A 17,438-nucleotide genomic window follows, 5' to 3' on the forward strand; every position below is an offset into this window, starting at 1 on the left:
CTCCTGACCTTGAGCAATCCGCCCGCCTCGGCCTCCCAAGAGCTAGGATTACAGGCGTGAGCCACAGCGCCCGGCCTATATATTAAGTTTTAAATTCAGTTTTTTTGAACCTGAAATATGAAATTGTTCAGTAATCTCATTGCTAAAACTTGACATTATGATCAAAATCAATAGGGGGATAATAACTAAATGTGCTAAAGAGTTTTCATCTGCTAAAGAGACTGTTTCAAATGCTTTACTTTCCTGCATGGCAACACACACAGACAATGCTGTTCCTTGTGCTTGTGTTCAGTGATTGCCTGGTTTGAACCATGAACGTCTTTTAGCCAGTCTCCAAGAAGCAGAAGTGACACAAACTCAGGAAGCGTGCACGGCCAAGCATGGCCAAGGGCCAAATATGCCTTTGGTGGCTACTTGGGGTTGTGTTTTCCCCTGAAGTTTATTTGTGTCACATGAAAGTGTCTGAAGTTTGTATTGGGTCACAGTGTACGACAATATCTCTGCTCTGGCCTCGGTGGGTCCCAGTTGTAAGAATCACTTTGCAAAGAGTGGAACAAGGTTCTTTGATTTCTAGGAAATTAATAGGATATCCAATTAACGATGCTGTGAGTCATTATGAAAACAAGAGAAAAGACTATGACAACAAAAGACTCTATGACAACAATATTTGACATCTGGTGGCTGCAAAATATATTTCACTCCCACCCATCATCTTGTCCTATGTCCGTGCATATTACAGTTTTATAAAATCAAATAAAAATTATTTCTTCCGGCCAGCTAAATAGCCTGATAAGATTGAGAAACTCAGTTCTTGCGAAGTCCATTATTCATGGCAAACGCCAGCATGTGAGTAATTCCCATCTGCTGAGCGGCTGCAGTTCAGGCCACAAAGTGCAAAGTCCACTTAAGCGACTTGCAGTTAGCTCTGGGCCCACTATTACTCATTAAAGCCAAGCTGGAGCCTTAAAGGAACAGGAGCCCTAGGGAGTTCTCAGCTTTGCTCCCCGCACCTCTACCCCTGTGCTCCGTCCCTCCCTGGCGAGAGGTCCTCCAGGGATGAAGAATTCTGGGTGTCCCTCCGTGTCTCCCTGCATCCTCTCCCTGCACTGCCTGCGGTAGGGTACTAGTGTCTATCCTGGGGAAACTTACTATGCACACCTTCATTTATTAGAAGTGAAAGTATGGTATTCCTCAGTTTAATGAAAACACCATCCCTATTGTATAGTGCGTGACGATCTTTAAAATATCCTTGTTATATAGTGTGATGCAGTATTTTATGTTCCAAAAACATAAGGCCTTTTCTTAGAAAATCAATTCCTTGTGTGTCACATATAAAATGTGTTTGGATCCCTGTGTCTATCTCCTGGGCATCCCTGTGGCTTCTAGGTATCACAAGGCTGTGAGCCTATAAACTGAGAAGACTGGATGTATTAATCAAATCCATTTCTTATCACCCATTTTAAAGTTTTGTAAAGTCATTGGAAATCTATGTTCAGCAGGCTGTTCTCCTCGGTGGCAAACTCTTTAGAGGTTGAGGGGGAAAGGCTCATTCTTTTTTTGGAGGCAGTCCACATGTAACATTTAGGAGGATCCTAAAAAAAAAAAAAAAACTATTAAAATCACCACTGACAGGTCATAGGTATATTAAATCAGTGTCCTGCTTATTAACTAGGGATTGCCCAGATAACACTGTGGTGATTGCCTTTGAGTCTTCTAAACCATGCAATCCCTATAATTATTTAGGTCCCTTAAAGACTTTGGATCCCCCCATATATGTGAGACACTCATTCATCTTTCCTGTAACATCAGCCTCATTCCTGCATCTCTGTCCTAATAGTGTTGCAATGATCTCTCTCATCTTGCTGTCTCCATCTTTTCTTGTGTTGAAATCCATCTTCCACACTCTACCTACTGGTAGCATCATGTCTTTCCTCTGCCTAGAATCTTTAACAGCTGCCCATTGCCTTCAGAGTAAATTCTAAGTTTCTTAAAATGGTTCACAGGGCTCCATGCTCACCACTCTCCATTTGATATGTTATAGTCTTGGAGTCCCAACTCTCTGAGCTTTCTTCAGAAACTATAGAAATAGTTGCATGTCCTGGTAAGCTCTTTGTACTCTTTTCTTGTTTAATTCTTACCTACCAAGGTTCACCATAGGCAGTAGCTATTCCATGAGGCCCTCACCCACCCTCCAAATATGACTGAGACCTCCTGCCTGTGCTCACACAGCAACTCTGGCATGTCTGAATGGATGAAGGACATGCGTGCAGGCCTTCTGCTAGAGAGAAATGCAGATCTGATGCAGATGATCAATTTGACCATAACTCTTTGCTCCTTGTGCCCCTGATGCCAACAAGTCAAATTAGAATATTAAGGCTAACATTTTATTCCCACATTATATTAGACCCATTGTTTCATGGGGTGCATAAACTAATCATCTTCAAAAGATCCGCTGGTAAGGTATACATGATTAAAAGAAATATTTGCAATGTGTTCACCGTTGCCATAATTTGTTCATGCAACTTCTGAATTTTTTTTTTCTAATTCCTTACTTTATATTTTACCATTAACTTACCTAATTTCACTCCAGTACTTTAGTTTCCTGAGCTCTAATCTTCTTCCACACTTCAAAAAATGTTTCCATTGGGAGGCTGAGACAGAAGGATCACTTGAGCCCAGAAGTTTGAGGTTGCTGTGAGCTAGGCTGACGCCACGGCATTCACTCTAGCCTAGGCAACAAAGCGAAACTCTGTCTCAAAAAAAAAAAAAAAAAAAAATGTTTCCAAATGCCATTAATACTTAATCAGAAATATCCTGCTTATGGTGAGAGAAATATGGAAGATTTCTGTAGTATCCTGTTACACAATGTGTTGTGGATTGGCACACTTTCTCTGCAAAGGGCCAGGTTATGTTAATAAATATTTTAGGGACAATTGCTCAGCTCTGCAGTTATAGTAGGAAAATAGCCATGGACAGTACGCAAGCAGATTAGAGTGGCTATATTCCAATAAAACTTTATTTACAGAAATAGGCAAACTGGGACCACAGTTTGTCAACCCCTAGGGTCATTTGGAGACTTTTTGCAGTTGAAGAAGATTTAGTCAGGCTCTGTTCAGGCACAGAAACATTTTCCAACTGTGCATTGTCCTGAGTACAGGCTTTGAAGGCTACTTGCCCCACACTACATAATGCAGTTTTATCAGAGACGGAAGCTGAGAGAATATGATTATTTAAAGCTGCATTTGCTTTCATAACAACTCTCCCAGCTCAGCACACCAAGAGTTACATCCTGAATGAACCTGCAATTTCTGGATGAGGCTCTGGCACTAAACAATGAGAGTTATGAAAGTGTTCATGCTCTTTAGCAATAGCATAATTTTTACAAAATATCCCACAGAAAGGACCTCAGGGGAACAAAATTGGTGTGCCCAGTGGTATTTAGAAGACAAATGTTCATTAACATTAAAAATTTAAAGTAATCCAGTTGGGAAATGGAACAATAGCATGGAAGATGACTGTAGAATCTCTTTTATGATAATTATGTGGCTTGTATTGATCTTTGGAAATGTGCACATTGAAGATTACAAGTGAGAAATGTCCAATGCAAAAAATATGTTTATATGATTTCAAACATGTAAAAATCGATATGTATGAAATCTGTTGTTCAATATTCAGCAAATGTCTTTTGAATAAGAGCCTACTATAAGTAAGTTTCTGCTCTAAGCACTAGGAACACAGGAATGAATAAAATAGACCAACCTCCCCACCCTCGTGGAGCCAATATTCTTATTAGAAGGAGACAGATATTGAAGATCAAAGGGACTCCACTTAAAATAGTTAGAATTTTGATACCATGAGATTTTTTGTCCTATTGATAAAGCTGCTTATATAAAAAAGCTTTTCCACCTTTGTTGTTTTTGTCTTTTAGGAATGAGAATTTTCTGATAATTTCTTTCCACCAGAACTTGTTTGGTTCCCTCTGTGTGCCAAGTTCTCTTCCAGGCACAGAATATGGTGTCAAGAGAACATACAAACCCCTACCCTCGTGGAGCTACACTCAAGAATGAGACAGGACATAAGATAAAGAAGTAAAATATAGCGAGGCTTACAGGTGACTCAAGGACAGAGGTGAAGGAAGAAAGCAGGATATGAAATGTTGGGAGAAGGGGAATTTTAGATTAGGTGATCAGGAAGGACTCCCTGAGAAGGTGGCTTTTGATTAAATAATTCAAGAAAAGGAATGATGTAGTGATGTGGACGTGTAGACAAAGATCATTCCGGGCAGAGGGACAGTAAGTACAAAGGCCCCAGGACGGGAGTGTGCCCTGAGTGCTTCAAGGAGCATCAGGGAGGCCTGCAGCTGAGCGTAGCAGGAAATGAGATGCAAGACTGTCACCACACGCAGTCTTTTAAGTCACTGTAAGAATGTGGATTTTAAATCTGAATAACGGGAAGATATTGGAGAATTCTGAGCAAAAGAGAGAGATGGTCAGGATTGCATTAAAATAATTCCTGCTGTTGAGAATAGGCAGCAGATACAGGGGGTGTTTTTAGGAGGCTGTTGCAGTAATCCTGGAGAGATGATAAACATCTCAAGACCTGCAGACACAGAGGGGAGGGGCGGTGATCAAGGTGATCAACATTGCAGGAGCCAATGTTCCCACTGCCAGAGCCCACCTGCCACTAGGGTGAGATTGTCAGGAGCAGAGACCATTCCTTACCCATTGCTGCATCCCCAGTGCGAGGCACAACATCGGGTACATTCTAGGTGCTTAATTTAGGTTGGTTAAATGTTGCAAAACAAAAAGAAACGTGAAACCAAATATCTATTCCATGGCTGCCTCCTGTTACAAAGCACTCTTCTCACTACTCTTGTCCTCCATTGTGTTCATGTATTTATTGATGAATTAGCACCTTCAACATGTGTTGATATTCTAAGAATACTTCAGTTTTTACTGACCTACATGAAGTTATAGAATAGTAAAGATTCCATCTAACCATTTCTTTCTGTCTCATACCTTTATGAACTGAAAGTACTGTTATTGCATTTTATTTTTATTTTTGTTGTTTTTTGTTTGCTTGTTTTCTTGTTGGGTATTTATTTTATCATCTTTTTTAATCTCAAGAGATTTACAGGGTACAGTGTTTTTTGATACATGGATGAATTGTATAATGCTGAAGTCAGGACTTTCAGTGTAACCATCACCAGAATAGTGTATAAGCTTAAGACTGATTGTTGCTGAATGTATTTTTTTTTTTTCAGGGAACAACTTAATTCTTTATTGAAGACCTATAACATATTTTATGGGAACCAGAAAAATCTACATATTTTATATGATCAGGTAAGATCATAGAAGAAATACATGTGGTTTGATTCACAAAAATATATGGGAGAGAAACAATGGAATGTTTAACTTGATTATGATTTTTATTTTTAGACTACATCACAAAAATCTCAGGCTTGGGACATTTGTGACTTTCTAGGCATTTTTGAGATAGGAAAGCATTTTAAAAGATTTTTTTTTTGAGACAGAGTCTCACTTTGTTGCCCAGGCTAGCTTGAGTGCCGTAGTGTCAGCCTAGCTCACAGCAACCTCAATCTCCTTGGCTCAAGCAATCCTCCTGCTTCAGCCTCCTGAGTAGCTGGGAGTACAGGCATGTGCCACCGTGCTAGGCTAATTTCTTGTGTGTGTGTGTGTATATATATATTTTTTCTTTTCTAGTTGGTCAATTAATTTCTTTCTATTTTTAGTAGAGATGGGGTCTCGCTCTTGCTCAGGCAGGTTTCGAACTCCTGACCTCAAGCAATCTGCCTGCCTCGGCCTTCCAGAGTGCTAGGATTACAGGCATGAGCCACCACGCCTGGCCTAAAACAATTTTAATGACATGTTCTGTTTTAAAAATGGAGTATGAATATCTTTTGAAATAGTAATTCCACTAGAAATCTATCATAATACTTCCTTACAAATGCACCAGGATGCATAAAGAAAGATGTTCTTTGAGACATCATTTGTAATGGAGAAAATTTGAAGATATCTTAAGTCTCTACCAATGGTGGATCATTCAAAACCTGACATATCTGTAACATTGAGTTTTTAATTTGGTTGTTAAAATGAATGAGTTAGATTCAATCACTGTGTACTATATCATAATAATTCTTCAACATGTGTTGATTACTAAGAATGCTTCAGTTTTCAAGGACCTATATTAAGTTAAAGTGATAAAACAGTAAAGGTTTCATTGAACCATTTCTTTCTATCTCATACCTTTATGAACTGAAAGTACTGGAATCGCATTTTATTCTTGTTGGTTTTGTTTGTTTGTTTGTTATTATCATTAGAATTTTCCACTCCTGACTTAAACCTTCAAATCTGATGGCACAACGTGGACTTTAGGCCACCAAGATCTGGCTTAAATCTGCAGTTTGGACAGATGGAAATTTACAAAGCCATCTGGCCTTTACTACTGAGCTTATATGATTAATTCAATTGGAATTTCAGTTACTTTCCCAGATTTGATAATATACTGAAGCAAATCTCTTCTCACTTTATAAAGAAATGGGCCTAATTTTAAATTATTTAAATATTGTCTTATATCCTAGATCTTTAATATATGTAATTGTAAAAATATAAAATTTAGGAAAAAGTTAAAGGTTTAGGAAAACAATGATTTATACTTTAACTCAACTCTTTCCACAAAGTTCATGCTGTTAAGTTTGCTTCCTTCAGGAAAATGTTTGAGTTTTGGTGTCACGAACATTTAAGTTGAGGCATGTGCTTTCCAGTTCTGTAAATCAGTGCTCTATTTATAATAAAAAAGTTATTTAATTTTCAAATACATATTTTCATGTTTTATATAATTTTTTAAACTATATGAAGTAAGGTGTACAGTGAGGATATCAGATTGCTTAATTTTTCAATTTTTACACACTGGTCAACAAAGTTATAATCCAGAATTTTCCCAATCTTCTGACTTAGTAAGAAATGATGGACACTGTCAAAAGGAGCAGCACATGCATGCCATATGTGGCTTCTCCATCTCTGGTTCATTAATTAATCAGTGAATTAAGCAAGTATTTATTGAGGGTCTGCCACACACCAGACACCATCCTAAAGCTGCAGGTGCAGCCCTCAGGAAACGAGCCAGACGGCCCTGCTTCCGTGCTGCTCGCTTTCCACACACTGGAATAGACAGACAGGAAACCAAGAAGCGAAACGCACCGTGTGTCAGGTGGTGATGAGGGCTGTGGAATCGGGGAAGCGGCTCGGGATCGAGGTGGGGAAGGGGAAGAGGGTTTTTGACCAAAGACTCTGAAAGACATGAGGGATCAAACCATGCAGAAGTCTGTGGGACTTCCAGGCAGGGATGGTTTCCTTATTTTTTTATGCTATACTATTTCTAATTTAAAATAAGTTCTTCAAATGCTACTGACTTTACAAAAATATTTCTGTAAGGTTTTGCATTTATAGTGTGTGTTTTCACGTACTTTATTTTACTTGTTCTGCATAATAACTTTGTGAGTTATATATTTTTCTGTTCAGAAGTAAGGAAACAGCTGCCAAGTCTCTCAATAGCTGTTTCTTCTGATTTCTAGTTTAGTATGGTTTTTAAATTTGCTTTAATTTTAAATTAAACAGAATTATAGGATTAAAATTCCACATAATCGAAGAATCAGAGTTCAGAAAACATTTTAGCATACTGCGCCCTCTGCTGGGCATGCCAGAACCATACAACTTACTTGGCTGACAGCTGTTTTCAGAAATAAAAAAATGTTTTAAAATTAGAATTATTTTTTAGGTGAATTTTGAGAAGCCAAATAATCTACCCTTGATTTTTTTTCACATGTTAGTATTTCTTTGTGACTTAATTTCTACATTTTCAGTTCATCTTCAGTGAAAACATTTACACTATTTAAAAATAATACAAAAGCAATTTTGCGGGGTGATTGGTTTCTCCCTTAGACCAAAGATGGCGAACTAATTGTTGAAGGAATGCTGGACATTTTCTGGGGAGTCAAACGACCCATACAGCTGAAAATACAAGATGAGAAGCAAATCTCTTCTTTTACAACGTTGAGGTCACCAGACTTCCTTTCCAGTGGAGGGTAAGCTGTCTTTCATGTTTTTAATTCATTAGAGACTATCTTTGTGTCTACTTTTATTGTATGCGCTCTTAGGGAAGCTTTAGCTTTTGCATAAGTGCTTATACACCATCTCATTTAATCCCCCAGCTACTCCATGAAGAAGATGTTCAGAAACCAGTGTTCTTTGAAGTTAGGTGATTGGTACGAGATCCCCAAATCACCACGTGGCAGAACTGGACTGGACTTAGTCCTGCAGGCTGCAGAGCCTGTGCTCTTGCCCCTGCTGTATTGCGACCCTCCTTCATTGGAAAGACACAATGGAAGGCAGAATTGGGTTAGCCCTGGCCTACTCTCCCCCAAAATTTGTAATTTCAAGGGGATAAAATTTAAATTTCTCCTCTCCTTGGTACAAAGGGCTCTTACTTAATTATGTTCTATCCAATTGCCCTGATCCCATTCAACAGAGCACCGCAAAGCACATTTGAAGTTAAATAAACACACAAAACTGTTCCCTTTGTGGGTTTATGCAACTGTACCTTGGTATCCAATTTGGACTGACTTTTTCATTACTCCTTACAATTTTTAGAAAAATTAATAAATATTCTCAGCAAGAATCAAGAATCATACCTACAAAAGTTTCTTTCTTCCTTCCTTCCTTCTTCTTTCCCTCCCTCCCTCCCTCCCTCCCTCCCTCCCTCCCTCCCTCCCTTCCTTCCTTCCTTCCTTCCTTCCTTCCTTCCTTCCTTCCTTCCTTCCTTCCTTCCTTCCTTCCTTTCTTCCTTCTTTCCTTCCTTCTTTTGTAGTCCTTAACTTTCTGACTCATTTCCCCTTTGTACATACGTTGAGATACCAAACTTTCTCTTCCTACCATTCATCCTCCCATCCATTCTCAGGTGAGTTGGAGTTCTATCAGAAGGAAGGATGGAGAAAGAGCTGCCACAATTTCTCCTCTCTGATCTCTGACCACAACCAAGGAAAACAAGATATCGCCTTTAGGGAAGTCTGCTTTTCCTTTGGAGAAAATAGTTAAGCTCCACAGCGATTTCACATAAGCTGCCAGCATTTTCTAAACATCACGCTCCAGCAATGCTGCACATTTTGCAATTCCCTATACATTTCGGGTAGTTTCTTGCTCTCCTGACTCTCTGCCTGGAAGTCTACTGGCTTTTTGACACCCATTTGCCTGAGTCTCTTCTCACAATCCTTTAAGAATCAGATCAGGTAACATGTTCTCCAAAAAGCTATTTCTGACCTTGGGTCTGTACTAGGTGCACTGACAAATTTTCTGTGTCATGTTCAGAGCACCTATCTCCCCTCTCTATAGTGCGAGCTTTTCAGTGGTGGGGAGGGTGCCCTATTCATTTTTGCATCCAATGCCCGGCCTTGTGCCTGGCACAAAGAGGGGCTCCAAATTATAGTATCAAGTCCCCAGAAGCCTGTGGTTGAATTACCTCTGCTTTACCGTGACAACTCTCTCTGTCTGCCTTGTCTGACTAGTCTCTGAAGCGAGCTCAGGATTGCCAGTGAGCTTAGGCTCCAGGGCTTAGGGAAGAGCAGGAGGCAGCCTGTGGCCTTAGGCCACCCCAGGGAGCCCTGCGTCCCTCACTTCAGGTACCAGGTGACTCATGGGGCTGATGATCTACATGTCTAGGAGCAGCACTTAAAAGGAGAAATTGCCCAGGGGCCCCGATTTTAGCAAACCGTACAAAATACAAATGCAGAAAATTAGCTATCATACTTCATCTTCTCTAAGAACTCATCACAAAATTCTCTGGGCAGCCAGTTCCTTTTGATGCATTTTAATATTTTGATTTATGAAAACTTAATAAGTATGGAGAATTAAAGGAAGGTGTCAAAGAGATGAAGTAAGGCTCTTAAAATATCACATTAAGCTGTTATTATTTTGAAGCTATTTCAAGATATTTTTGTTTATTTTTAATTGACAAATAATAATTATATATGTATGGGGTACAATGTGATGTTTTTATATGTGTATACATTGTAGAATAAGCAAAAGAGGCAAATTGGTATGTCTATCGCCTCAAATATTTATCATTTCTTTATGGTGAAAACATTTAAAAATCCTCTTTTAGCTATTTTGAAATGTACAATATATTATTATTACCCAAGGTATTTTTTAATTTCTCAAATTCAAAACACATGTTCCCAGCAATTCTGAATTTTAGGATGGGTTTCAAGAGCCCAAGTAGACAAGGTACTATTGATGCATCCTCATATACTGTAGCAGATTATAAAATAATACCTTCATGACACACCTGGAGCAGTTCCCAGCCTTTTTGGCACCAGGGACTGGCTTCATGGAAGGCAGTTGCTCCACAGACAGTGGGGAGCTGGGGGGATGGCAAGAGATGGGGAGCGGCCGTGAATACAGAGGAAGCTTCCCTGGCTCTCAGCTGTCTCTGATGGACAAGAATTAGCAGGAAAAATTTTTTTACTCCTTTTACATACACACAGACTCATATACACACAAGAGCAGCATTAGAGTCAGTTGTGATTTATTAGCCAAGAATAGTTCATGAGAATCAGCGGAACATCCAGGCAGCCAGGCACAGCATAATTTGGAATGACTTTTCCCTGGCCTCTGGCTCTCTAATGGGGTCCCCCTTAGCAACCTAAGGTCCTTTTTTTCTTTCAATTCAATCCTAGACACCCTTACTCTGGTTGCCACCCCTAAGGTAACATTTATTTAAATTCTGAGCCTCATATTCAATTGTATAAAGAAATGGACTTTTCCTTATTCTCGAACTTCCCCCATGTTCCTTTCCCATACTGGGCATCTGGGGGAAGAACTTACACCTCTGCTCTTTTAGGACCACAGATTTGATGTCCCAGTGGGTGAACATAGAGCGAATGATGTGGAAGTTGTCAATTCAGCTGCAGGGAGAGCTGCAATCGTGTGTGTGTGTGTGTGTGTGTGTGTGTGTGTGTGTCTCAGTTCACCCTTTGAGAGAATCATCAGTTTTGTCATGCTAGTTTATTTTAATTATGTTTGAAATGAGTCACACTTAGGAAATATCAACTTAAAGGGAGTGGTAGGAGCTTAAAAATAAATCAGTTTGTTTGAGCTCTGACCACTTGTTATCCTTTATGGAAAGAAAGGTTTCTATGGGCAGCACTTTGATCTTTCAGATCTATTCCAAGTGTTTTGGAAATTTTGCATTGATAAAAAGAAAAGAACCGCCTCTTTAAGGTTATGTTTGCATACACTATTTTCCCACTACTATTGTTAATATCTTTCCAAGTCATATTTTGCATATTTTGACAAGTCATGGCAGAATGACATTAACAGCAGAAACTGGACAGGTGTACATTTGAATAATGTCAATACTGGTTTTTTTCCTACAACAAAGGTAGGGAAGCGATTGTATTCTATTTGTCTGTCAAATTTCTACCTCCTTTTTATTTGGCAACTCTTAGAAAACTTCCCCCAATTGCAGATGGTTTACATCCTGAAGTCTGGTCACAGCAAGGCAAACAGTCCTATGTCTGGGCAAGTTAAGCTATTAACGTTTGATGTCACATAAAGTTCTAGCCAGTTTTCTCTCGAAAACTCTGGATAACTGCCCTCAGGCTTAGTCATGTGCACAGTTGGGGTGACACTTCAAATGACACAATGCAGAGCTGAAAACTGGTGTGTTCTGATATAAAAGGTAGGGAGGAAAAGGAACTGAACTCTGAAAATCACAAGCTGCTTTTGTGCCACCACAAAGCTGTAAGAAAGTGAGGAGGGCAACTGCCACATCTTCAAAGTCACCAAGAATTGGTCCGTCGCTCTTAGTGTTCTTGTCTTCCCCCAAATGAAAACAACATCAGGTTGCTTTGTGTTCTTAGTTTCTGTTTTTCATTAGTATTCTGTCCTTTCTGTTGCTAGCCCTCCTGCTATGATCATTATGCCTGCCCCCTTTTGATTATAAACCTGCTTTCGATTGGAGAGAATGGATAATTCTATCTGCCTTAAGAGTAATGAGATTCTGAGTCAGGACCTAATTAGTTCTCCTTCGAGTTAAAATTATTACCTATCTTTGGACTTTATGACTTTGTTTGGATTGGCTAAATCTGGATGGTAGAGCTTGCTAAAAATTTAACAAATATATTAAAATTGCTTTACATACTTCATAAGGCTCTTGTGAAAGTCTAATGATAGAATAGATTTAAAAAGACTTCAAAAGAATTCAAAAGTGAAGGGGGAAAAGGATGATTTTTTAAATATTCATTACTGTTAGTATTTTTGTTTTTTTGTTTTTTTGAGACAGAGTCTCACTCTGTTGCCCAGGCTAGAGTGAGTGCCGTGGCGTCAGCCTAGCTCACAGCAACCTCAGACTCCTGGGCTCAAGCGATCCTCCTGCCTCAGCCTCCCGAGTAGCTGGGACTACAGGCATGCGACACCGTGCCTGACTAATTTTTTCTATATAGTTTTAGCTGGCCAATTAATTTCTTTCTATTTTTAGTAGAGACAGGGTCTCGCTCTTGCTCAGGCTGGTCTCGAACTCCTAAGCTCAAACAATCCGCCCCCCTCGGCCTCTTAGAGTGCTAGACTATTAGTAATAATAAGCAGGTTTTGTGGCCACCAGTGACATTTGGGTAGAGTTAATGCCACAAATTCCCTATAGGTGAATATTTTTGTCATAAGGAAAACAGACATTATAAAAGAGACTCTCAGATAATCGTGTCCATTTGCCCAGAGGGATCCAGGAATGCTCCGATCCCTAATGGCTTCTGCTCCACCATGAATGAGACAGTTACAGATGATGGTGATTATGATGGTGATGACGATGAAGATGAGGATAACTATCATGATTTTTAATGCATATGGAGTGCTTACTCTATGCAGGTCACTATTTTAAGAATTTTATACACATTAATTCGTTTAATCCTCACAACAACCATATCCTACCTCATACTATTATCATACCCATTTTACAGATGAGGACACTGAGACACTGAAAGGATATGTAACTTGTTTAAGGCCATATAAATAAAACAAAAATGACTGTTGGCCAGATGTAAAAATAAGCACTGTCAGGATTTATTTATTCTGAGCACTAGAATGCATCAAAAGTTGCTAGTATTCTGCACAAAATCAATTTTCTAGCAAAAAAAAGTTTATCATATATTTTCCTTCCTTGTAAATTGCATTCTTCATAATAGGCAAGGGCCTCAAAGATAGGGGCAATATTTTAGAGCCACTCTACCTAACAACACTTTGAAAACAATAAACAATACATATTGGCAGAGGACACTTTCATGTCTAAACTTTCCTAAGAGTATTATGAAATATCTTTATAACGATTGATCATGTTGGTTTCTACTAATTCCATTTGGACATTTTACGGAATATAGAATATGTGACCTTGTGTTTCACTGTGTGACTGAATTATTGTGTCAAGATGACAAGATATGCTTTTTTGATAGTACAGGAAGTGGTTAAAACACATGCTGATCACCCTGGTGTGATACAAGTTTAATAATATCATAAAATGTTACAACTTGATGATATAGCTATCTACCAAGGCCCACGAGTAGTACTATATTAATATCGTAAATATGAATACCATCCTAGGCCTCCATATGAACGGAACTGATGTCATTTACAAGATTTGTTGCTTTTCAGGAGAATGACACGCTGGGGGGAATTTGATGACCTTTATCGTATTAGTGAGATGGACAGGACCCAGATTCCAGTGTCTGAAACAGAGAATTCCCAGGAAGGTCAGTATCCATGTAAAGTGTGACTCTTAAATGTTTCCCTGACATCTAACCCCTTTTACATGCCACTAGTCAGCAAACCCTTTATAAAAATATTTTTTTAACTGTCTTTGAAGCATAGTAATTTAAATCACTACAATGCTTATATGATGCTTAAGAACTTTGCTATATAAAAATATGATTTTTTAAAAATTACATCACCACTTAGATTTATTAGATTAGGGAGAACTAATGGTTTGAATAAAGTTTGTCTCATACATTGTTCAATATTTTCCCCAAGGATTAAGATCATTTATTATTCTCAGTAGCTTTATATGTTAGACCAAGTCCCTAAGACCTAACCCTCTATATTTTTAGAAGTCAAGCATTTTAATTAGTTAATAGATATTTAAACAACACTGCTTCTCAAAGAGAAGCAGATATGCTGAAGACTGTTTATATATGATGGAGTTATTTCAAAGATTTATTTAAGAGAGAGAAATTTACTTAAGTATGAAGGATTCATATCAAACTTGGCAAACCAATAAAAAATGCCAGCACCTGTGATATGTGCCACTTGTAGTTGTGATGATAAGGGTTATGGTGTGACAGCAATCATAATGATGTTGATAGCTGTAATCTGCTGAGACTCAGACATGATATCTTGTATTGTACATGAACTTTTGATGTAACTGTCATATAAACAGATTCCAGGAGTAGCTGGGGCTGATGGCTGAAGCTGGAAGTGGGAGGGGACACTTGGCTCATGTCCCTGAACTGGGCTGAGATGTCACCAGGCCAGGTCAGACTGAACCAGGGTGTCCTGCTGGCATTAACCGCAGAAGCCCAACAACCACTCTCAGCGTTAGTTGTTTAGTTTAGTTTTTTTTTTTTTTTTTTTTTTTAACTATTCTCAATTTTGCCCCCTCTGCTGTCTCTATAAGAACATAGATCCTACACAATGTTCCTACCAGGTTTACCTTATCTTGCTTGGACTTATAGGATCTTAACATCTTGTTATATATGGGCCCTTTCAATTATCTCTTTAAAAATACCCATTAAACCCAAGGTAATCTCAATATTTTAGCATTAAAGACACTATAAAAAAATCTATTTCTATTTTAGCACCAGCACTAGAGAAAGACTAAATACTTTACGCCTATTTGATGATACTCTAATTATAATAGAAAATGATTTAAAATCCCAAAGTAAAATAGAGCACAAATGCCACCAGATGGCCCTCTTATTACATAACAACATGCTTAGTTGAGGATATTGGAATAGGTGCATCTATCATCTGGATACGAGCAGGAAAGGGGGAGGAAGGCAGAGTGGAATCTTCTAAATCTTAGGCTAGTAATACATTCTAGCTTTGCCCAGTTCCATTTAAAAACTCTCTTCCCACCCAACAGATACTAGGTCAGTACAATGCTATGCTATAATTTTATGATCTAAAATCTGCTATAGAAATTGTAATCACTTAATAAACAAATTTTGACTAGTAGATTATGGATCATTGTTGAATATACATAAACCAATGAGAATAATAGAATAGTGAGCAATAAAGGGGAAAAGTCATTCATATACTTCTGGAATGTTCTGGAAAGACTATTATATGAATTATCTCTGTGATATATTACTAGTAGGCACTAATCCAAAGCATCCTATTCCTTTATTTTTTCTTTTTTTTGAGACAGAGTCTTGCTCTGTCACCCCAGCTAGAGTGCCGTGGCATCAACCTAGCTCACAGCAACCTCCCAGGTTCAAGTGATCCTCCTGCCTCAGCCTCCCAAGTAGCTGAGACTATAGGCAGGTACCACTACATCTGGCTAAATGTTTCTATTTTTAGTTGAGGTAGGGTCTCTATCTTCCTCAGGCTGATCTCAAACTCCTGGGCTCAAGCAATCCTGCCACCTTGGCCTTCCCGAGTGCTCAGATTACAGGTGTGAGCCCCATGCCCGGCCTCCTTTTGCTTTTATAAAAAATGGGAACAAAATTCTTTCAAGGCTCCACAGACCACATAAATGGCTTCTCAAGGATCTTTCTGTAGTTTTGTCAGGAAAATAAGGCCCAACGTCTGTTTTTTTTAGGGTAGGCCCAATAAACTAAGAGCCCAAGTAAAACAGGGATCTAGACCTGCTTCTGCCACTGATAAGCACGGTGTCTGTGGAAAGCTGCTTCAACTCACTGTGCTGTACCTCAACTATGGCGATCCTGGTCTGATAGAGTATCAGGTTTCATATAGCTCTAATATTCTGAAATGCTATATGATGCACTCTCGTCAAAATAAAGTAAGATTGAAAGAATGCTCAAACACCAAACATGTGATCATTGTGGTCATTTCTTATGAGACCTAAGAATTTCATACAAGACACTGGGGGAATTTGCTGAGTCAGTCTCAAACAACATTTAATAGGTAAACATACAGCTAAGCAGTGGACTCTAATGCCTTTAAACAGCCAGGAAATAGCAATCTTTCTAAAATTAATGAGAACATATGCAAATCCACCCAGGATGCAAGGAGATAGGCAGCTAAATGATATGGGCTTATAATCTTTATCTTCCCAGACTATTTATCTTATCACAGCAGCACTCTGAAGACACATGCGGATGAAAAGCCAGAATCCCCGCTGCTCTACAGAACCATGAGTGAAGCCACCCTGGTGAGGAAAAGGAGGAGTTCTCCAAGGATGAACAGAAAAGACAGACAGAACCACAGGGCTTCTATTAACGGGCACTTCTATAACCAGGAAGTGAGTGATAATTCCATCAAAGTAATTTAAAATAATGTTGCCTATTGCACTAACAATACCACTCAATTTAACTTAGAATTAAGATTAATAATAATAGTCTAACATTTACTGGGCACTCTATATGTTCTAGGTATTAAATAAGTGTTTTAAACAGATTTTTAATGAATTATCTCATTCATCACTGAAACAATCCAACGAAGCAGGTACCATTTTTTCTGTACTTTACATATGAGTTCACTGAGGTTCATGGAGGTTAAGCAATTTGTCTCGGGTCACACCACTTTGAAGCAGTAACTCTGAACTGGAACTCTTGACTGGCTCCAGAGTGCAAGTCCTTAACCAAGGTGACAGGTGACTTCCACCTACGTGGCAGGCACGGTGCCACGCGTGAGACACATGCAGACGAGTCAGCTGACACCTCTGCCAGCGTGGAGCTCAGGGCGTGGGAAGGGAAACCAACATGCCCACAGTAACAATGTCAGAGTAACGTAAGGGCTACGATAGAGGTTGGTTCAAAGGACATTTGGACACTAACATTTAAATAAAAAAAGAGTCAGTCACAAGCCTGCTAATTCCCATAAATCGAACTTCTCATTTTGCCATCTTTGCCTCCAAGTCTTATACCTACCTACACACATATCATTTTTAATACAAGTGCAATTGTAGTTTAGACACAATTTATATTCTGATTTTTCATTGAATATGTGTTAAATGTATATGCGACATCCATAGTACATGTAAGACATTTCGTTTTTCAGAAGGCAGGAAATATATCACCATCATTTTCCAGAACTCGAATATTTTTCATGTCATTTACTGTAGTCGTCATTCATTCGCTCACTTAACACTCACAGAGCAGTGACGCTGTGCCTGGGCCCTCCATTCCTTTGATAAGA

At 38.9% G+C, this 17,438-nt stretch overlaps 1 protein-coding gene across 2 annotated transcripts in view; it reads left to right on the forward strand.

Annotated features, from left to right (window-relative positions):
* RASSF6 (Ras association domain family member 6) overlaps window positions 1-17,438 on the forward strand; it is a 44,303-nt gene that overhangs the window by 17,690 nt on the left and 9,175 nt on the right. For both annotated transcript variants that reach the window (XM_075997961.1, XM_075997962.1), the window contains 4 exons: window positions 5,264-5,342; window positions 7,962-8,104; window positions 13,716-13,813; window positions 16,358-16,542. In XM_075997961.1, the coding sequence (XP_075854076.1) occupies window positions 5,264-5,342; window positions 7,962-8,104; window positions 13,716-13,813; window positions 16,358-16,542 (505 nt within the window). The remainder of the gene's footprint in view (window positions 1-5,263; window positions 5,343-7,961; window positions 8,105-13,715; window positions 13,814-16,357; window positions 16,543-17,438) is intronic.

This window comes from Microcebus murinus, chromosome 26 (genome assembly GCF_040939455.1).
Source record: "Microcebus murinus isolate Inina chromosome 26, M.murinus_Inina_mat1.0, whole genome shotgun sequence".
Lineage (NCBI taxonomy): Eukaryota > Metazoa > Chordata > Mammalia > Primates > Cheirogaleidae > Microcebus > Microcebus murinus.